Genomic DNA, 21053 nt, shown 5'->3' with positions numbered 1-21053 from the left:
GCCGTTTATGCCAATGTGCAATCCCAATTCAAGCATCTCTGGTATCTCCTTGGCATCGCCTGTGAACGAATGTACCTAAGTGGTAACGAGACAATGAATGAGAGAAGGAGAGAGAGAGAGGGAGGGAGGGAGAGAGAGAGACAGAGAGAGAGAGAGGAGAGAGAGAGAGAGAGAGAGAGAGAGAGAGAGAGAGAGAGAGAGAGAGAGAGAGAGAGAGAGAGAGAGGAGAGAGAGAGAGAGAGAGAGAGAGAGAGAGAGAGAGAGAGAGAGAGAGAGAGAGAGAGAGGGGGGGGGGGGGCAAAAAGAGAAAGAGACACAAACGCACAAACAGAGCCACACATCAAAATCCGACCAGGCCAGCTTGCTTCAGCCATTGTGAAACACAGCCACTGTGAAACACAGCCATTGTTAAACACAGCCATCGGGCTGCCACCTTGGGGCCCGGAGTAGGTGGTAGTCGGGCTGCTACCTCAGGCTTGAACACTAACCATGTCATGAGTTCTTTATGGGGTATTCACACGACAGGCACTTGCACATTTTACAGGGAGTGACATACGAGAAAAGTGACTGTGTGGATTAGTGTTGAAACGAGCGTATCTATAACAAACGAGCGATCAGTTCCACTAACGAGCAAGCTATCGAGCGAGCTAACGAGTTTCATTGATGTGGCAAATATGATTATTTTTTTGAATAATTTTTTTCTAAGTTCGATTTTTTTCAGCTGGTTCAAATTATCACCGCCGGCATTTGGGGTTGCTGCTGCTTCACCTCGGACTGCTGTTTGGTGTCGAGATGTCTTTTCAGCGCCGTCGTCGATTAGCCTTTGTAAGAATAGACCGTTTTGCAAAGATTGCAAGTAGCCCTGGTCTTCGCTGCATCGCGGGAGAACACTTCCAAACGACTGAGCGTAGCTTTCACTCGAATGGAGAGGTGACCGAAGCATATCCTGCGACAGGTCAGCAGATGCAGAACAAGACATCAGTAGAGTCCACCAAAGCTGCAACGACAACTGAAACAACTCAAGTGTCGTGCAGGCATACAGTCACCTGTAACTGCGAGTGATTTTCACTTTGCGCGGGACTGGACTCTCGATCGACCAGGGAGTCGTAAAATATTCTACGACTCCCCGGTCGACATGTACTGCCATGTGTACGGAGTACGGTGTACGGTGTTCGTTAGTGCAAACGAGCTGGCCGCACAAACGAGCCGAGTTTCTGGTGAGCGAGCTAGCGAGTATCCGGTGAGATCGTTTCAACACTAGTGTGGATTCACACAGCTGCACTTGACGACAGGCACGTTTGCATTTTTGAATGCTTCACCGACCAGTAGCCATGGACATTTCAAATTTTCAAAACACGCATACAATGATTATCATGCTCTAAAGAGCCGCGTAAAAAATCAAGTCTTGTTTCGCGCTTTTTGGTGTAAATGTACTCATGCACGCCACGATTATCGTGAAAGTGGGCCCCCAGCTCGCTTGCACTTTTCAGCCACTTTTCTCGTTCACAGGTAAAATACCATAGCAACTTTCAGGTACACGTGGATTTGCCTGTCCTGTGAATACCCCATTACTTCTTTGTACGTGTTGCAAATAATGTTACTCAATTTGAGAGCTGGTTGGTATGGCAACGGAACTCACCACTCCACCCTTGTAACGGCCATGATATCTACGCATCAGACCTGCATACAGACACGCAGATACACACACACACACGCACACACACACACACACACACACATACAGACGTATGTACATACCGTATTTCCTCGATTAATAGACCCGGTCTTTTGTTTTTGGAAGAGGGTCTCTTATTTGGGCATGGTCCATTATTTGAGCACGGTCCACTATATATTCATCGGCACATCGCTGGAAATGGTGGATTTTTAACACGTCGTAATATAGAAGTTCTATATTATGACGTGTTAACCCTTTATGTACTGAAAAAATGTACACAGACTGAATTTGATCTCGGCTCACCTCAAATTCCATAATTCTCCGGGTCATAACTTTAGTCTCCTTTTGACGATTTTTTCAATCTTGGGCTTCCTGGAAAGCTCGTCGCAAGAGGAACACATTGAGCCCACACTCGTCAACACGAAGGTCAAAACGCCAGCGCTACTGCCCAACGTCTTAGCTGCAACGCCAATATTCCGACAGAAGTCGTCTTGTATCAGCCATTTCGCTCTCCTTGCTTGTATCAACTGTTACTTCAAAAAAATTCACAAACTGCCACGTGTCCGTTTACCATTTTGAACGTGTTTCGACGTCACTGCATGCCCAGAATGATGGGGAAATCCCTCATTCAAATCTGCGCCCGCGCCTATTGAGCAACATTTGCCGTGATTCGACTTTAGAGCTTCGTAACTCTGGAACCGCACATCGGAGCGCTTCAGCGATTGTACCAATGCACAGCTGGGAGCTTTCTCTTCGACCTACATATTTTAGTTTTTGGAAATAACCCAGGAATGACTGAGTTACGATCGATTGAAATTTTGAAAAGTTTCGATCCCAGGGGATCGAAAGTTGTACAGTCCGTACACAAAGGGTTAAAAATCCACCATTTCCAGCGATGTGCCGATGAAAATATAGTGGACCGTGCTCAAATAATGAAAAAAAGCACTAGCCACTACAAAAATTGTAGTTGCGCAACCTAAAATCACGTCCTTTTTGATCCACCACGTGCTTTCTTAGTGCGCATGCGCAAAGCGATGAACTCAAATAAGATACCGGGTATCTTATTCGGGCATGGTCTAATATTTTTCCGTGAGGCCTCTAGGAGGGTCTACTATTCGAGCATGGTCTATTATTCGAGGAAATACCGTACATACGTACAGACATATACAGGGGGAAACGGTTTGGAAGGTAGCGGGGATTTGGTCGGAGGTCTATAAAATCAGAAAGCAAAACGTTACATTATAGCTGAAAATACAGATAAACCAAAAATCGATTCTACTTCCTCCTGTGCGCGTACTGTATAACATTAGGTGTCAGGGACCTGCCAGGCTTCAGGTGTTCTGTAGAACTAGGTAACCAGTGTCCCGTGCACATACCGTAAAGTCTTGTATAAAAGCCGCACTTGAATAGAAGCCGTCCTCGAATAGAAGCCGCAATTTGGGGCCCATCAAATCACACATAAGCCTGGTTTTAGTGTTGACATACATAGAAATACCGGTCTTGTATAGAAGCATATCTCATATAGAAGCCTGCAAAATTTCACCAAGAAAGTCATAGAAGCCGCGGCTTTTATACAAGACTTTACGGTATAGTGCATACTCCAGTGCCATATAGGTGTAAAGTGTAATCTCGATTTAGGTACATGCACCTGGTTTCTCTACAAATACGCAAATTTAACCCTTTGGAGCCCGTACAGTCAAATATCGACGGTATACCGTCGATGGACTAAAACGTTCGTAACTCACTCAAAACTTGACGGATTTCCGCGATCGAAATATCTGGGAAGAAGCCGACGAGCTCAGCTTTCTAATGCAACAATCGCCGAAGAGCTACGATGTCGCGTTGCAGAGATATCGCGCTCGACATTTCAGTCACGGCAAAAGTTGAACTTTTTCGCAGTGACTGGCCTTGAGTGAGGAATTTCCCATTGGATGACATGCTGATTCATCCAGGCATGCTTCCTGCACGTGGCCAGCATAAAACTATACTCAGCGCAAAAAAATAAGCATTCCACGATGAATGAGAGTGAAATGGCTGGCGTTGAGGAAATTTGCTCGTATATCCAGCTCTGTGGACTGTTCGAGGCGCCGTGGCGTTGGATATGTGACTGCTGTGGTGTTGAATTTGAGCTCTAGTTACTCTGCTCGGGGAGAGCTTTCCAGGAAGCCCAAAATTATGGAAATCCTATAACGAGCACCAAAGTTATGCCCAAAATAAGGTAAAGAATATATCGTAATTGCAGTCGCATACAATTATCAGGATTTTCGGGGCTCGAAAGGATTTTAAAAGTGACAACGAAAATAATGTGCTATACAGCAGCAGGGTTCTAGCCATGTCAAGATAGTAGGGGGAGGGGGGGGGGGGGGAACAGTTACCCCGTAACCCATTTTTCCATTTTCAAAATAACTGTCTTGCAATGCAAAATGCAACGTACAGGGCGAACCCCCGACTTCACCCCAGACAAATGTGCCTTTATATACCTTCTAGTAGTGACCATCGACTGCATTTTCGTTGAATGGCATGAAGAAACAAAAAAAATCGGAAAATGAGTAGGGGACGGCACTTTTTTTACGGGGAGGGGGGGGGGGCGCAAACAGAGTAGGGGCCGCTGCGCTCCCCCTTTGGCTAGAACCCTGCAGTAGACAAAAAAGAGCTCAGCTGAAGAGGGTAGTTGACCTACCTACCTATAAAGTCTTCGTGGGCGTTGCGACTGTGCAGAAACAGCGGCAGACCGGTTGCTTCGGCCAGTTGAAACTGCAACTCAAAGTACCTACAAACCACACCAACACACACACACACACACACACACACACACACACACACACACACACACACATACACACACACACACACACACACATACACACACACACACACACACACACACATTCAATGTTACCAAGCGTAGAGTAGGGAACACCGGGCTAAGCTTGTATTGTCTAGCAGTTAGTATGAACAGATTCTTGGTTGGGAGGGAAACTAATTAGCACACGAAGCACAGAAAGCCATAATAAAAATAAATAATTATAGTTTCGACTAGGCCTTTAGTACTATTACTTTCAAGTTGAATATAGTTATTATGACTATATGCATTCAACTTTGGGTACTGTAAAGCGTGAAAATTTCGCGGCGTTTATAGTTCGCGTTTTCAGAATCCGGACAGGTTTGCGAGGTTTTAATTTTGCGATTGCAGAATTTGCTACTGTGGCATTCATGCTACACCTTCCACGGATCTCCTTTTCGCGCTGTCTAAATTTCGCGATTTCCACGCGGTCGCGAATTTCGCAGAAATTAGACCATGGTAATAATTTCACAGTTTACAGTACATGTAAAACAACAGTTTGAATAACGACAACTAACCAAATACCGGTATGGTGTTTGCTCCCAGGGGACCCAGATCACAGTGTTAACAAGGACACTATCAACACACGAGTGTCATGCCACAGTCACACACACACACAGTCACACACACACAGTCACACACACACCTTGTCATCTCAAGTCCCCGGTAGGAAACTATCCGATTTGAGCAAAGTCAAAGAGCATGTGGCTAAACTCGCTGCTCGCTATATACAATAGGTCTACAAATTTTCGGCACATTCAAATAGTCTCCCAGGGTTAAAAGTTAACCTAAAACCCATTTCGGCCACATCAAATTTTCGTCCTGTGCTGCTGCCGCCTCCATACATTGTCACGCTGAACCTTGTAAAACAAAATTTCGGCCAAACATGACCAGACTGAAAACAGCCGGAAATAAACATGCGCCGGATATCTGTTGACCTCACTCGTGAGGTCTGCATTCGCCACTAAGGTTAACAGGCATAGTGGTGGCCTGCGGATGCGAAGGCTAGTTTGTGTGTTTCTGAACGAACATTCAAGCGATGCCGACGCGGATCCCGCGAATATTATTATTATTTGTTGACTTACTGTACAGCACAGTCTATTCATCGGAAACAGTCCCGCTGCCTTTTGAAAGTCGGATTTGGGCCGAATTGAAGATCAAAAACCCACTTTAAATCTCAAAAATCTGGGTTTTGGATCTGCTTCTCCATACATTTTGCCATGGCATACCTGTCCTAATTTTGTAAAACCTGACTGAATTTCTATTTCCCTGTTCTTGGACTTTTCTGGCCTCAAGTGTGGCAAGGAGTAATTGCACGGGTCACACAATGCAGGATGCACTGTTGTTTTCACGATATCTACAACTATGTGTGGGAGACACCAAAAAGTTAGGGTGCCAGTTTCCAATGAATGGACTGTAAATGACATCTACTGGGCCAGCAAACAAGGACAGCTCGCGAATAACAACATGAAGTTGATGGCTGAAGGAATGTCGATATACAGGCAAACCAGCCATGGCGACCACTCAGGTATGGCGACCACCTGTCCCAGAGGACCGTTGAAAACAGGACCAAGGGGTGCTATTTCCAGAAAAATGACCCTGGACAAGGAGACCCCCTGGTAACAGAGACCACATTTTAAAGGTCCCTGACTGGTCGGTCGTCTTAGACAGGCTTCACTGTAAGCAAGGCTGACTGCATTGTTGGTGACGGGCATCCACGATGCATGCCTCCCATCGACCCATTGACCCACTGACCCATTGACACATTGACCCATTGACCCATTGACCCATGACCTATTGACCCATTGACCTATTGACCCATTGACTTTTCCCCAAACAAACCTCCTTACTTGAGCTGTGTTTCTTTGCCGCAAAAGTGAAGTCGATCGTAGTCTAGACACACAACCAAACACACACGCAAATGCATGTATGCACACACACACACGCACATGCATGTATGCATGCACGCACACACACACACGCACGAACATAACCAGATCATATACAGTTAGCGAGTGCGACATTTTTTCTCCTCCTTTTCTACCATAATTAAATCGGCTCACCATCCGAGTTCAATGTTCCTCTTAACCAGATTCGACTGCAACGGATTTAGAAGTCAGTTTTGCCCAAGACTAACACCATCCTACACATCGTAATCAGCAAGTGTGCTAAGGTTTTCAACTGCAAAACCCACAGCCCCACAGCCCCACGCACAGCATCTCACCTTCTCATCAACTTATCTCTTATTGGCGATGGTGCCATCGTGAGAATAAAGAATTCAAAGGTTCCCCCCGACTCACCGAGACCAAGCTCTCCCAGCGCCACTACCTTCTCCCCGCCATCTCTGATCAGTGCGCGCATGTCATCAAGATATTGCTGGGGGCTGCTGGCCTTGTCGAACTCTCCACACCGCGTCGGGTGACATCCCACTGTGCTGTACAGACGTTCTAGACGCAGCACGGTCGGACACGCAGTGCACATGCATGCACGTGGACACACACACACACATATACATGTGTGCACACACAAACGCACGAACACACACACACACACACACACACACACACACACACACACACACACACACACACACACAATTGAAAAGTGAAAAGTATCGATCACAGGGGATCGAAAGTTGTACCGCAGATCCATAAAGGGGTAATCGGCATGGGTGCATAGTGCAAACAGTCGTTACGAGTGGTTAAAAAGTCAAGAAGCCCAAATAATGGTCTAGCAAAAGTAACGTAGCCTGTTCTGAAATCTCTACTGACAACATGTAGAATGCTGTAGCGCTGGTCGATTCGCATCCAGGATTCGGGTCTAGGCCGAAGGGACGAGTTTGAGTAAAAGTGTTTCAAGTGCGGCTCAGACCCAGGAAAAAAACGGTATAAAGTGTTGTTATTGGTTACGAGCCACCGTGAGAAAACTTGAATATTGTAGAATGGGTAATAATAGCGGATGCAAATTTTAGGGTTTTCTGTAGGGATGCAACGATTACACCGATTACTCGGAACTTACCACATTTCCCCGATTATCAGTTGCACCTTTTTGTGCTAAACCTCTTGGGCAAAAAAGGGGATGCAATTTACAATCGAGAGTGACATCCTCTTTATGTGAATATACTGAAGCAATATTGCTCAAGCCTGAAAGTGGGATGCGACTTTTAATCGAGGGCGACTTATAAGTTATAATCGGGGAAATACGGTACTTATTATTTCTGTGATCGCTACTCGTTATGCTGTTCATCGAGTATGCAGTACATGTGCATGTATGCTACAGTACACTACACTGCATATATGCTACAGACTACACTACACTGCATGTATGCTACAAAGCACAGTTACATTCAGATCAACGGTTCATTTGAGTGCACCGGCCGTATATGACCTGGCCCTGGGTGCAGCGTGCAGCCTACAGTAGTAGCAAGAGTATAATTATACCCCCCCCCCCCCCCCCAGAGTGTGCAACTCTGCATACGGGGTCTCTGACGGCGAAAACTCACATCACGTGTCTCAGGTACGTTTTGCACTACGTACAAACGAAGGATAGTGTGCGCGCAAACCGAATATCTGCCATGATCATGCGGGGGGTTTGCATACCCGCAGTGAGTTTCTGTCAGAGAGCGCTTTTTTATTACTCCACTGCTCGCTAAAAAACGGGCTGGAAACGTACAACTGCGACACTTCACCAGGTGATGGGAGTTTTCGCCGTCGGCGTACCCCATAGAAAGGGTATCATGAGTTGCACACTCTTGGGGGGTTATATACTCTTGCTAGCACTGCATGCAAGTACTTGAAGTACACCAGTTTAGCCGTACACCAGTTTAGCCGTACACCAGTTTAGCCGTACACCAGTTTAGCCGTACACCAGTTTAGCCGTACACCAGTTTAGCCGTACACCAGTTTAGCCGTACACCAGTTTAGCCGTACACCAGTTTAGCCGTACACCAGTTTAGCCGTACACCAGTTTAGCCGTACACCAGTTTAGCCGTACACCAGTTTAGCCGTACACCAGTTTAGCCGTAGGTTGCACTGACTGTCTGCATGGTCAACCTCAGTACAAGCGCGGCCAGCGCGAGTCAACCAAGGTGACAAAGTAGTTCACACCTTTTCCTGTCACCTTAGCACTTTTGGGATCCGGTGCGTACCACGCCGCAGTAAAACCAACTGTGCAGGGCGTAGTCGACGCACCTGTTTGAAGGATACTCGTTTTTACCATGTTTACAGCCTTCAAAAAGACAAGCGCCGTGCAGTGCTTCGATATCGATGTGCTGCATCCACATAATAATGTGCTCGTATACGTCGTTGAGTGTTCTTGCCTTCACTTTGGTGGTTTTCGATGCAGTTCTTTTCAAGTAATTTGTGTCGTGAACAAGTGTAACAGCAGTTCAGTGGTTGGTGTATCCTTTTTTTGTGCGTGATGGCATCCACGCCGCCGAAGATATCGCGTGTGAAACAATCTCCGGTGTGGGCGTACCTTGACGAAAACGGCCCGTCGTCTGTTGTTTGCAAACTTTGCAGTGGGAAGCTCGCGCGTCAGAGCGGTACCACAAATTTATTCATTCGGAGACTCATCATATGCCCCAGTACGGTGCACCTTGAAATTGTAGGTGGAAAGCATATTAGTTATCTAACTATCTTCCTCTCTGTTCTGTTTGTCCGCTTATTTTTATATATTTTTCTTTTCTCTTATTAGGCCACACGTTTTTATTTCTATGTTTCTCGTCACCTGAAAATGTAAAAACGTATGCGAGAGGTGGACAAAAATAAAAAATGACCGAAAAATAAAAAAAGTTGCTTAGACCTTTGTTCACACTAAAATCCACGAATACACCATGCAAAATAGCATCCATAGTTAGCAACTAGTAAGTAGTATGTGGTATGTGCTTCTGTCACAATATCTGTGCATGTGCAGCTTGCGCACAAAAAATGCCGTCCTTGCATCATGTGTCGCGCAGGCCAGGCCACATTATGTACATATACATGTGCATGAGTGTGCTGGTGCCCACATGCACAGTCAGTGTAGCACATTTTTTTTCATTTTTTCTTCCAGACTCCTGAATCGTATGAGCGCGGGTGACGAGAAACATAGAAATAAAAACGTGTGGCCTTATCAGTGGGACCATTGTCATTAGGTTTAGGCCTGTTTTGGAACTCCACTCTAAACAAAGCCAAAAAACAACAAGCAGGGTGAAGATGCGAAGAAAACGGCAGTAGGAACTAAGCCAGTGTCGACGTTCTTCCGTAGCGACCGAAAGAGGCCGCGCAACAAGAACCGAGATGGACTGCTCAGATAACACACTACATCTTGGACTGGATTGGCGACTCGATTCGCCCTCTCGTCGATGGTAACTGATGCAGGATTTATTCATCTAATGCACTTCTGTGAGCTGTCATACTCAGTGCCGTCAAGGACCTACTTGGCTGCCTTGCTGGACAAACGCCACACGTCTTGCCAGCAGGAATTGGTGGAGCTGCTGAAGACAGAAGGAGCGGCTGGTGTGTCCCTGACGACTGACGGTTGGTCGTCACCTGCGACGCAGTCAATCATCACCCATACCGTGCACTCCATCAACTCGGACTGGGAACTCTCCAGTGGGGTGCTGGAGACAGGATTATTTGAGGGAAGCCACACTGGTAACAAACTCGCCGACGTCACTGACAGGGTAGTGCTGGATTTCGCTATCCAAGATGGAGTGGTGTGCGCTATCTGCCATGATGAAGCCGCTAATATGGTTGTTGCTGCACGAATGCTGACTGGACGCAATGTGTGGACCAGCCATGTACGTATGGCGCATCGCCTTCAGACAGCGATCCGTCACGCTCTCGATGCGAAGGAGTTGGCATCTCTCCTGGCAAGAAGTCGCCGTCTTGTAGGGCACTACAAGCATTCTTGTCTTGCAACAGAAGCTTTGACCAATAAGCAGCTGCAACTTGATTCGTCGAAGCAGCCCGTTAGAGAAATCCAGGACGTAGCTACCCGCTGGATGTAGCTAAAAATTATTATATGTTGCGCCGCCTCGTTGATCTTCGTGTTGCTGTGACTGCTGCGACTGCTGTGCTCTGCGACGACAAGCTAACTCCAAAGAAGGCCGACCGCGAATTGCTCTTGAGAGGCAGCCAGTGGAAGTTGGCAGAGGAGCTAACGTGTTTGTTGGAGCCGTTTGAAGTCGCCATCACTATCATCAGTGGGCAACATGAAAAAAGATGCTCCGTGGTACCAGGTCATCAGCCTACCAGTCGTCCCTGGCTTCCGCTACCACGGCTACGTCAGTACTCTCCGCTGTCAGCCAGGCTGCAAACCTCACTTCCATTCCCAGTGTTGGATGTGTCAGACTCCAGCTCCATCGCTCCAGGTGCTAAAAGGTAGCTGTTTCATATACAGTCTATTACCCAATGCTGTAGACAGCAAGCCGTTTCGGCCATAAAGACCTCATCAGTACACAAGATACAGTATACAGTAGATTATAAAGTGCCTGATAGTGATGGACCAACAGCTCTAGCACTAGGACATACCATGTGACCTGGCTAGCTCCAATGCAGCGCGACTGTCCTCCAGACTGCCACCTGTGATCATAATCTAGATTACGCAGCACACACCGCACACACAGCACACACCGCACACACAGCACACACAGCACCCACAGCACACAGCACACACACCGCACACACAGCACACACACCGCACACACAGCACACGCCAAACACATATCACAACAGCACATAGCACATATCACGCATCGCAACGCCACCCAGCACACACCGCGACGCCACCCAGCACACCCAGCATACGCAACACCAGGTGGCAATGGTGTAAAGAAAATGAAGGAGCAGATTCCTATCCAGTACTCATCTTCCACTGCAGTAGTGCCAAATAGATTCGGCCCTGCATATGTGTGTGTGTGTGTGTGTGTGTGTGTGTGTGTGTGTGTGTAGGGGGGGGGGGGGGGGGGTATTCATTCAAATGCCCCCCCCCCCCCCATCACCACCACCACCAACACACGCACATATGCACGCACTCTCATAAACACACTCTCACACACACCAATACACACGCACACACACACACGCACACGCACACACACACGCGCACACACACACACACACACACACACACACCCCTTGTACCTTGACCCACCTTGTCAACACCAACATCGAAGGCACGCTGAAGGACAGCATCGAAGTCATCTGCAAGGTCCAGCAGCACAAAAAGTAGTAATATATCCACTTGAGTCCACTCATTCCATTGGACATTGAGTATATCAGACCATTCATACAGAACAGAACAACAAGGACAATCAAGGCTTGTTTGCTGCGACTTGAAGTTTCATGCTCTCGCAATCATCAGGCAACATGAAGATTGGGTGCCGACCATGCCAGTATAATATCATATGCCAGGAGAAGGTATGAAAAGCTGCGAGAATGTGAGGGCTAGTGGTGTTATCTTAGGCAGGTGGCTGTGTGCAGAGTGTGTGGTTGTTGAAGGCAGGGGCTAGCAGTGCAACGTTAACGCAGAATGTGTGGCTGGTGTGGCCAGGAGGTGGTGAGCAATGTGCGTGGATGTCGTAGGCAGGAGGCTATAGTCTAGAGCTAGGAGTGTGATATTAGCGCAGTGTACATGCAAATGGCTGGTGTGGGCAGGGTGTTATGAGCAAGGCGTGCGAACGTGAATGGTGTGGGCAGGAGGCCATTCATAAAAAGAAAGGTTTATTCTTTCAGAGACTGTAGTCATACATGTACTGAGAAGAAAAAACGAAAAAAATTCGACGGGTTCGCATACCGGGCAGGTCAAGAACAAGGAGTCGTACAACTCCCTGGTCAAGAACCACCTTTCCGCTTCCGTGGGACGCCACCACCCCATGATCAGGCGCCAGATGCGGCTCCTAAACGGTGGGGGAGGATAGATCAGATCCACCAACCATAGGCCAAAGGCCTAAATCCCATTTGCCACTGAGAAGAAGGAAACTGTTAAAGAAACTGTAGTAGGGAATCGTCTCTTCAACACCTTCACAACCAAGGTTTTCCACTTCAATTGCAATTACTCTAATTTCAGAAATTTTAGGTGCTCAATAGTTTCGGTATGAGGGCAAAAAGGCCAGGTTAGGTGAACAGAAATTTTAGGTACAGAGGAGCAGTTCCCTATTGGATTATGGGTGTTAGCGTTTGGAATTTTAGGTATGAAACAGACACATGCATTTAAGTGGTCTTTGTAAAAATAAAAAAATAAAAAAAATAAAAACATGTAGTAGGGAAAGCGGGAGAAAGGAATCCTGCTTACCTGCGTGAGCGGTTTTGCCCCGATACACTCCTCGGAATACGGGATCTGGAGAAATAAATACAACGGAGCAACAAAACAAAAGCATAAAAGTATGCCATCATCGAATGGTGCATGCATCACACACGAAAAGAGAAAGAGGAAAAAAGATGACGTGCCTGGAAACGAGATGCGAAGAGCGGTGGAACTATGACAGAAAGACAGGTCGACGAAGACACCGACACAGATTAACACCCACACCCACGCGCTCAAACACACACACACACACACACACACACACACACACACACACACAAACAGAGCTTCTCGAATGCATGGTGCGGTTTGCCACTTTTGGGCTCCGTTTGTTTTCAGTAAATCTTGCAGTATTTGACCCTCAGGGGCTAGCTCAGTACGATGGACACAAACGTTATGGTGATATCAGAGTAGAAGGCCGGTTTGGGGTTCCAGATCCTGTGCGGGGACATTCTTTCCGTCAGTCTTGCTCAACGCGTGAAAGTCATTTTCTTTTCAAAATACTCAAAGAAATGGAAAGGGAACGTAGTCTTGCTGCCGATCGAGACGCTAGATTGCACAGGAAAATCGACGATCTCGCCCGTTTAGTTTCCTCCTTGACGGGGATCGTCAATGAATCTGGATCACCAACGTTTTCAATGGTGGCAGCGAAGACAGTCGGCCATGACGAGACCAAGAGCAAGGGAAAGCCACTTCGCGCACGGAGCAGTTTCAAAGCTGGAGAACAAGCTGAGTCTGTGAAGACCGTACCGTGGGACGCAGATCTAGGAATGCGCCAACATCTTCAGACAGCCATGCTCAACCGGATCTGGAAGCTTCAACGGCAATATCCACCACGCGTACGGACGTTGACTCGGTTCATGACCCCGTACGCAGAGATCAAATATGGGCCTAGGTGATCCGGAACCGGGACCGTGGGCAGAGGGATATTGGAAATAGGGCAGAGGGATATTAGAAATCCAGTGTTGCACACAAGATCATCGATCGCCTGACAAAATTTGAGGACACGCAGGACGATGTCGAAGCTTCCTGGACGCTGGTCACGATTACTAAGCCCTCGCAGAAAACGTCTTGTTTTCTTCGTTGGGAACCTGCTACCCGACATGCAGAGTGAGCAGTTGAAACTGTTTATTGAATGCAGAGCTGCAGACATCGATCACCCTGTCTGTGTATTTGATGTGAAGATCTTCCCCAAAGAATCTTCATCCTTGGCCAGGATCACCATCAACGCTTCCAGTGCGAAGCTAGTCAACAGCCGCCGTTTCTGGCCTGCTCCACTGTACAGTAGGTGTTGGAATTTTGACAAGTACAGATCTGAAACAGAGGACAGCCACAGCAGTGTGACACGTCCTGAGGAAAATTCCCAGCAACGCAGCAGGAAATTTATGCTCAGCCCCACGCCAACCAGTACATGCCCAGCCCACCATGACACGCCTAGTCCACCAGTACATGCCCAGTCCACCAGTACATGCCTAGTCCACCAGTACATGCCTAGTCCACCAGTACATGCCCAGTCCACCATGACATGCACAGTCCACCAGTACATGCCCAGTCCACCAGTACATGCCTAGTCCACCAGTACATGCCCAGTCCACCAGTACATGCCCAGTCCACCAGTACATGCCCAGTCCACCAGTACATGCACAGTCCACCAGTACATGCCCAGTCCAACATGACATGCCCAGTCCACCAGTACATGCCCAGTCCACCAGTACATGCCTAGTCCACCAGTACATGCCCAGTCCACCATGACACGCCCAGTCCACCAGTACATGCCCAGTCCACCAGTACATGCCTAGTCCACCAGTACATGCCCAGTCCACCAGTACATGCCCAGTCCACCAGTACATGCCTAGTCCACCAGTACATGCCCAGTCCACCAGTACATGCCCAGTCCACCATGACACGCCGCAAAACTCCAACAGTTAGACTATGGCTGCTCCACACTAGGAGCATGTGGAACAAAGTTGGAGAGATGGCACGGCTTGCACTTCACCTGCATGCCATTTGCAATGGGCGGATATTTCCTGTTGTGAAGAGGGCCAAGTATCGGCCTACATTTTGATTCAGATATGAGTTGGAACGCTACAACCAGCCATGTTGCACGCCGTGTTGCTGCCGCTAAGATTGGGTTTACGCAATCAAAGCGCAACCTGTTTGTCTTTCTCATGCTGCATTCAGTTTTTCAGCTCCTTCATATCTTGATGGCATCTTCCTGTTTTCTGTTTGTTTGCTTTCTGCTGTTTTTTGCCCGGCTGAGCTCTTCGCTCTGCACTTAGTCCGGAGCAAACCGTTGATGTAGGCATCAGTACCTTTGGGTTATCAGTAATACTCAATAATAATTGAATTACTGTATCTGAATCTGGCTATGCATCTGCTGCCTATGCCCCTTTCTTATCATCCAAAACTGATAAGCGCCTACCGTATTTCCCCGATTGTAAGTCGCACCTTTTTACACTAAAATTCAAGGTAAAAAAGGGGGTGCGACTTACAATCGAACATGACTTGCTACTGAAGTGAATATATCGCAACAATATTGCTCAAACTTGAAAATGGGGGTGCAGCTTATAATCGAGTGCGACTTATAATCGGGGAAATACGGTACACAGTTTGTTCAAGTATGCAGCCCGCTCAGTATGCAGGGCAGCTCCTCTCACTCATACAGCAACCTCACTTGAACGCATGCATGTCCACACACTTAGTAGTAGATCCACAAGCACATCCTTGTCTTCATTTGGCGTTGCCTGCACACCGTAAAAGTCCGTAAATAAGTACCTGCCCCAACTACACACCCCCTTCATTCTTTTGACTCTGTCTGTTGAAATCAAGTCAAGCCCGATAGACATACGGCCCAAAATAAGTACCGGTACAGTTTGCACATGCAGCGTGTAGTATGTACAGCTACATGAAAAACGTCTTCTCCGTTACGCACAATTCGAGTCCGAAAGCTAGCTCGTGCACGAAAGTTAGTAAGGGTGTGACCACTAAATTCGAAAGTAAGTTCGTACTTAGGGGCAGTCCGTAATTAGCGATCTTCTTCACGAAGAGAAAAAGTTTAGTTTATGGGTGGGTGTTTTTTTTTTTTTTTGAATTCTTTATTCTCACGATGGCACCATTGTTAATAAGAGATACGGTTGAAGAGAGTTTCGTTTTGAAAAATATCGATTGCTGAAACATCAATCTATTCTAGCTGTCAAGTCAATATATTTTTCGTTCAAGGGGGTGGGTGGGTGGGGGAGGGTCAGAACTAAACTTTCAGGTTGGTTGTAAATCTGAGTTTCATGCCGCTAGGCAATCATCAGACAACTGAGCTCTGTCTCTGACATTGAGCACTCTCTGCAGCTCAGGGATGAACGGATTTGCACTTTCCAGTACATGTATGTACAGCCTCTACTTGTCCTTCTTTTTGTCTTTTACCAGTGGGACTATTGTGAACATGTGGGTAAGTAGCAGCTGTCTGCCTGTTCATCAATGAGTTAGTTCAACCTCCAGCACATGCGCTCTCTGGCCAACCTCATTCGCACCAGCAACATGACTCCAAGTTGTGAGGGATAATTGTTACTAGGCTTGCGTCTGTTTTCGTTCAATAAACTCAACAACAGCAACAACAACAACAACAACAACAACAACAACAACAACAACAACAACAACAACAACAACAACAACAACAACAACAACAACAACAACAACAACAACAACAACAACAACAACAAGAACAAGAACAAGAACAAGAACAAGAACAAGAACAAGAACAAGAAGAACAAGAACAAGAACAAGAACAAGAACAAGAACAAGAACAAGAACAAGAACAACAAGAACAAGAACAAGAACAACAACAAGAACAACAACAACAAGAACAAGAACAAGAACAAGAACAAGAACAAGAACAAGAACAACAACAACAACAACCTTTTCATAAATTTATCTTTTATTGGCGATGGTGCCATCGTGAGAATAAAGAATTCAAACAACAACAACAACAACAACAAAACAACAACAACAACAACAACGGTGTTGCGGTGTTAGAATTTCTTGGAATAGCATGTAGGGGTTTCTGGTCGTTGCACCATTGCTCCCCCTGCTACTAGGCGTGTGCAGTTGTGCTTGCTGAAATCCTACCCAGAGTGCATAATTGGCGCCCTCAACTTGCACGGTCCTTGATGCCCTGGAAGTGGCACGAACACGGCTGGGTGTACACATGAACAAGTAATCGGAACTGGTCCAGGACATCAGTTGTGTGCTTTGGGTCGGACTTCAGTGAACACAATAGGGGTGTCATTGGGTAGCAGGGTACCCGTGCTACCCGTAATTGGAGCGGGTAGCAGGGCAGCAGTATGTTCCTGAGAACCCGATAGTGTAGTTCGAGAACGGTATATTTTCGCACGGTGCATGTAAAAAGCGTGACTGTGCAAGTTCTATGCACACTCAAGGCACAGACTACATGTATGTTGAGAAATACCCGATAGGGCGCCCGTGCTAACCCGGGTAGAAGTACCCGATAGGGCGCCCGTGCTAACCCGGGTAGAAGTACCCAATAGGGCGCCCGTGCTAACCCGGGTAGAAGTACCCAATAGGGCGCCCGTGCTAACCCGGATAGAAGTACCCGATAGGGCGCCCGTGCTAACCCGGGTAGAAGTACCCGATAGGGCGCCCGTGCTAACCCGGATAGAAGTACCCGATAGGGCGCCCGTGCTAACCCGGATAGAAGTACCCGATAGGGCGCCCGTGCTAACCCGGGTAGAAATACCCGATAGGGCGCCCGTGCTAACCCGGGTAGAAGTACCCGAACTCGTTACCCGACCAAACCCCTACCCGTTGCAGCCCTAGAACGCAACTGTGTATCAACTCAAGACTACATGGTCAATGCTTACCTGTTAGGTTGGCTCCAATGTCTGCAGGAAATATACACAAATAGACACAAACGAACACATAAGCAAACACATACAACGGAGGCGAAAAGCTGCTCCCAGCTGCATCCACTGGCCCTGTTTGGTAAACATGTGTGTTGCTGTTTTCGGTTTTTTTTTCCTTTGCTTCATCCAGTCCAGGGCTGGCAAATGGCAAAGAACACATAACAGCTCTGCTTGATATGTGCGTGAGAACTCAACGGATAGAAGAGGATTGAACGTTTTGGCTTTTTAATTTGTTTTAATCACAAAGCTCCTGTTTTGTATGCACACGGTTTCATTATCACTAATTGAAGTCTGTCCCTCCAGGAAATCGCAATTCCACGTGTAAAGGAAATGGTATTGCCTTCTCCCCCTGGCCCCTGTCACACAACAGCTCAAACAACTTGGTGGAGTTTCTGACTTCTTACACATACGGAAAGGGCACAGGAGGAGAAAGACGAAAAGACTAGACGGAAAACGACGACGGGAAAGACTCCCGGGAAAAGACTCAGAGGATCAACAAAGAACAAGCAGTAATAAACCGAGGACAAATCGAGACGACCAATCAGGGACGAATACGTACAGAACACATGACCAAGACCACGACAACCAGACCACGGACGAATCACACACGACTCTCATTCCCAGACCAAACTAGCACTGCGCATGTACTGCATTCACTTGACAGTCACTCTCACACAGACGGAAGCACATCCTCACACTCTGACAACGCGTACTCTTGCATGCATCACATACCATAAACGTCACACATCACACCATACTCGCGCGTATACTTAGACCATATATGACATCAGACACTGGACTCCACAAGACAAGAACCAAATACAACGACATGCGTAAATCATACAAGACGAAATCCGTAACACAGCATTCCCCTCCAGCGAGAGTCGACCTCGACTCTTTCAGAACAAACGACAAAGGTCAGAAAAAAGAAACAAGGGGAAACACAACTAAACGATAAGACAACGGAATGCTGTGGCCAGAGATGTGTGATCCGATTTGGAATAGGAAGCCTTCATGGGTGCAGAATCTTGGGAAATCGGCGTCTTGGCCAGTCGGTTGTTGTTGTTGGTGCGCCAAGCAGGGCAAAAAAAAAAAGAAACACAGGTACAGCAGCATCTGATCAGTACAAGGTGAGGATAGCAGGAACAAAACAAACAACTGGTCACCAATACGCAAATAATATTATAGAGAAAAAACCACAGGGATTGAACCTGAAAAAACCACAGGGATTGAACCTGAAAAAACCACAGGGATTGAACCTGAAAAACACGGAACTACATCCGCTTCGCAAAAAAACGAGAAAAAAAACTGTCAGGGACCGACTGGGGCGCGCAAGGGCCAACCAGCAACATACGGAAACCATAACACCCGCAAGGCAAACCGATACAACAAAACACAGGATCCCTGCAGACCACCAGGCAGACCGTGGCTCACCATGATCAGACGCCCACCCAAACGAACTAGAGAAACCCATATGCCGAAACACAATAATTACGAAACCATACGCTCACAAAAAAATTCAACCTGGATCCGAAACGAGAATCCTACAAACCATCACAGGAAACCAAACAGTTACACAACTATCCCCTCGCGCACTGACAGCAAACATACGCACACTGCAAACACCAAACCCTTTACTGGTAGCGACTCACCGGGGAAGGGGCCTGCAGGCCAGGCTGGCGAACGCCTTTCCATCTCCATGGCCGTAGTAGCAATCTCGGTGAAGTGAGTTGGTCGACGAGAGAAATAAAATATATTTCGAAACGGCGAGCACGAACTGAAGCCACGGCGAAAACAAAACGATCCCAGGGTCGTGGGCTGCAGAGGTAGTACCCTGCGTCGAGCGAACGTTGGGCGCCAATGTAAAGGAAATGGTATTGCCTTCTCCCCCTGGCCCCTGTCACACAACAGCTCAAACAACTTGGTGGAGTTTCTGACTTCTTACACATACGGAAAGGGCACAGGAGGAGAAAGACGAAAAGACTAGACGGAAAACGACGACGGGAAAGACTCCCGGGAAAAGACTCAGAGGATCAACAAAGAACAAGCAGTAATAAACCGAGGACAAATCGAGACGACCAATCAGGGACGAATACGTACAGAACACATGACCAAGACCACGACAACCAGACCACGGACGAATCACACACGACTCTCATTCCCAGACCAAACTAGCACTGCGCATGTACTGCATTCACTTGACAGTCACTCTCACACAGACGGAAGCACATCCTCACACTCTGACAACGCGTACTCTTGCATGCATCACATACCATAAACGTCACACATCACACCATACTCGCGCGTATACTTAGACCATATATGACATCAGACACTGGACTCCACAAGACAAGAACCAAATACAACGACATGCGTAAATCATACAAGACGAAATCCGTAACACACGGATGCAACAATTTTCGCGATTTTGGCCCAAACCCGCGATTTTCTGCATAATCCGCGATTTCCCGCGTTTTTTGTTGTTTCCTGTACTTTTCCAGCAATGCTTTCCATGATCATGTTGTTTTTTTGCAAAGTACAACTCATACTCCCGAGTACATGTACCGTACATCTACCATGTCTACTGCGCAAACAAAAAAAAGCGATTCTACGGATGCAACAAATTTCGTGATTTGGCCCAAATCCGCTATTTTTCTGCAAATAATTCCGCGAATTCCGGGCAAGTTCCGCATCTTTCCGCACTTTTCGCAGCATTTTTTGTTGCTTTCTGCCGCAATTTCTTGCGCAAGTTTTCGAGATTTTTTCCGCAAATTCCCGCAGGGACAGTGAAGTATTATTCCCCCCCCCCCCCCCCCCCCTCCTCGCTCTCAGTGTTAAAAATCAACCTTCCACATGTCAGTACTGTCGTAAGGTGTTATTTCCCTAGTTCTGGTTCCTATTTCCCTAACTCTGGTTCCTATTTCCCTAACTCTGGTTCCTACTTCCCTAGCTCTGGTTCCTACACGAGTTCTGTCTCTTTGCGTTGTGCATAAATAAATAATGATTCATGCGTTTTCGAAAAATTAATATTGGGAGAAAATTGGAAAGTACTGCTCAACGAGCCTGATCCCCTTACCGATAAATTTGTATCCAGACCGTACTGCAGGGCAACTTGCGGCAGCCATATCTACTGATAGTAGTCCCTGTCCGTCTTCACGGCACTCAACAAATTGTGTCAAGATCACAGACTGCACTTACGTCTCTGCACTTTGTTTGATTAAAATATGTGTACGTCTTTCGCTTTGGAATTTGTTTTGAAAAAATGCCATTTCAAAAAATCCCTGACCCTGTGGATGATGCACATGCACACGGCACGTGACGCCACACCGATCTC

At 47.1% G+C, this 21053-nt stretch overlaps 1 protein-coding gene across 1 annotated transcript in view; it reads right to left on the bottom strand.

Moving 5' to 3' along the window:
• LOC135821385 (deoxyribonuclease TATDN1-like) overlaps positions 1 to 20936 on the bottom strand; it is a 29874-nt gene extending 8938 nt beyond the window's left edge. Inside the window, exons 1-10 of the mRNA XM_065334456.1 lie at positions 20796 to 20936; positions 17678 to 17698; positions 12795 to 12839; positions 11655 to 11704; positions 11033 to 11096; positions 6818 to 6964; positions 6368 to 6410; positions 4360 to 4445; positions 1640 to 1680; positions 3 to 75 (exon numbers count right to left, since the gene is read on the bottom strand). Of these exons, the coding sequence (XP_065190528.1) occupies positions 3 to 75; positions 1640 to 1680; positions 4360 to 4445; positions 6368 to 6410; positions 6818 to 6964; positions 11033 to 11096; positions 11655 to 11704; positions 12795 to 12839; positions 17678 to 17698; positions 20796 to 20844 (619 nt within the window). The 5' untranslated portion in view covers positions 20845 to 20936. The remainder of the gene's footprint in view (positions 1 to 2; positions 76 to 1639; positions 1681 to 4359; positions 4446 to 6367; positions 6411 to 6817; positions 6965 to 11032; positions 11097 to 11654; positions 11705 to 12794; positions 12840 to 17677; positions 17699 to 20795) is intronic.
• Positions 20937 to 21053: the final 117 nt, after the last annotated feature.

Source organism: Sycon ciliatum, chromosome 7, assembly GCF_964019385.1.
Source record: "Sycon ciliatum chromosome 7, ocSycCili1.1, whole genome shotgun sequence".
In the NCBI taxonomy this organism is placed as follows: Eukaryota; Metazoa; Porifera; class Calcarea; order Leucosolenida; family Sycettidae; genus Sycon; species Sycon ciliatum.
The sequence above is the reverse complement of the archived record's forward strand: the minus strand, read 5'-3'. Positions and strand labels throughout refer to the sequence as shown.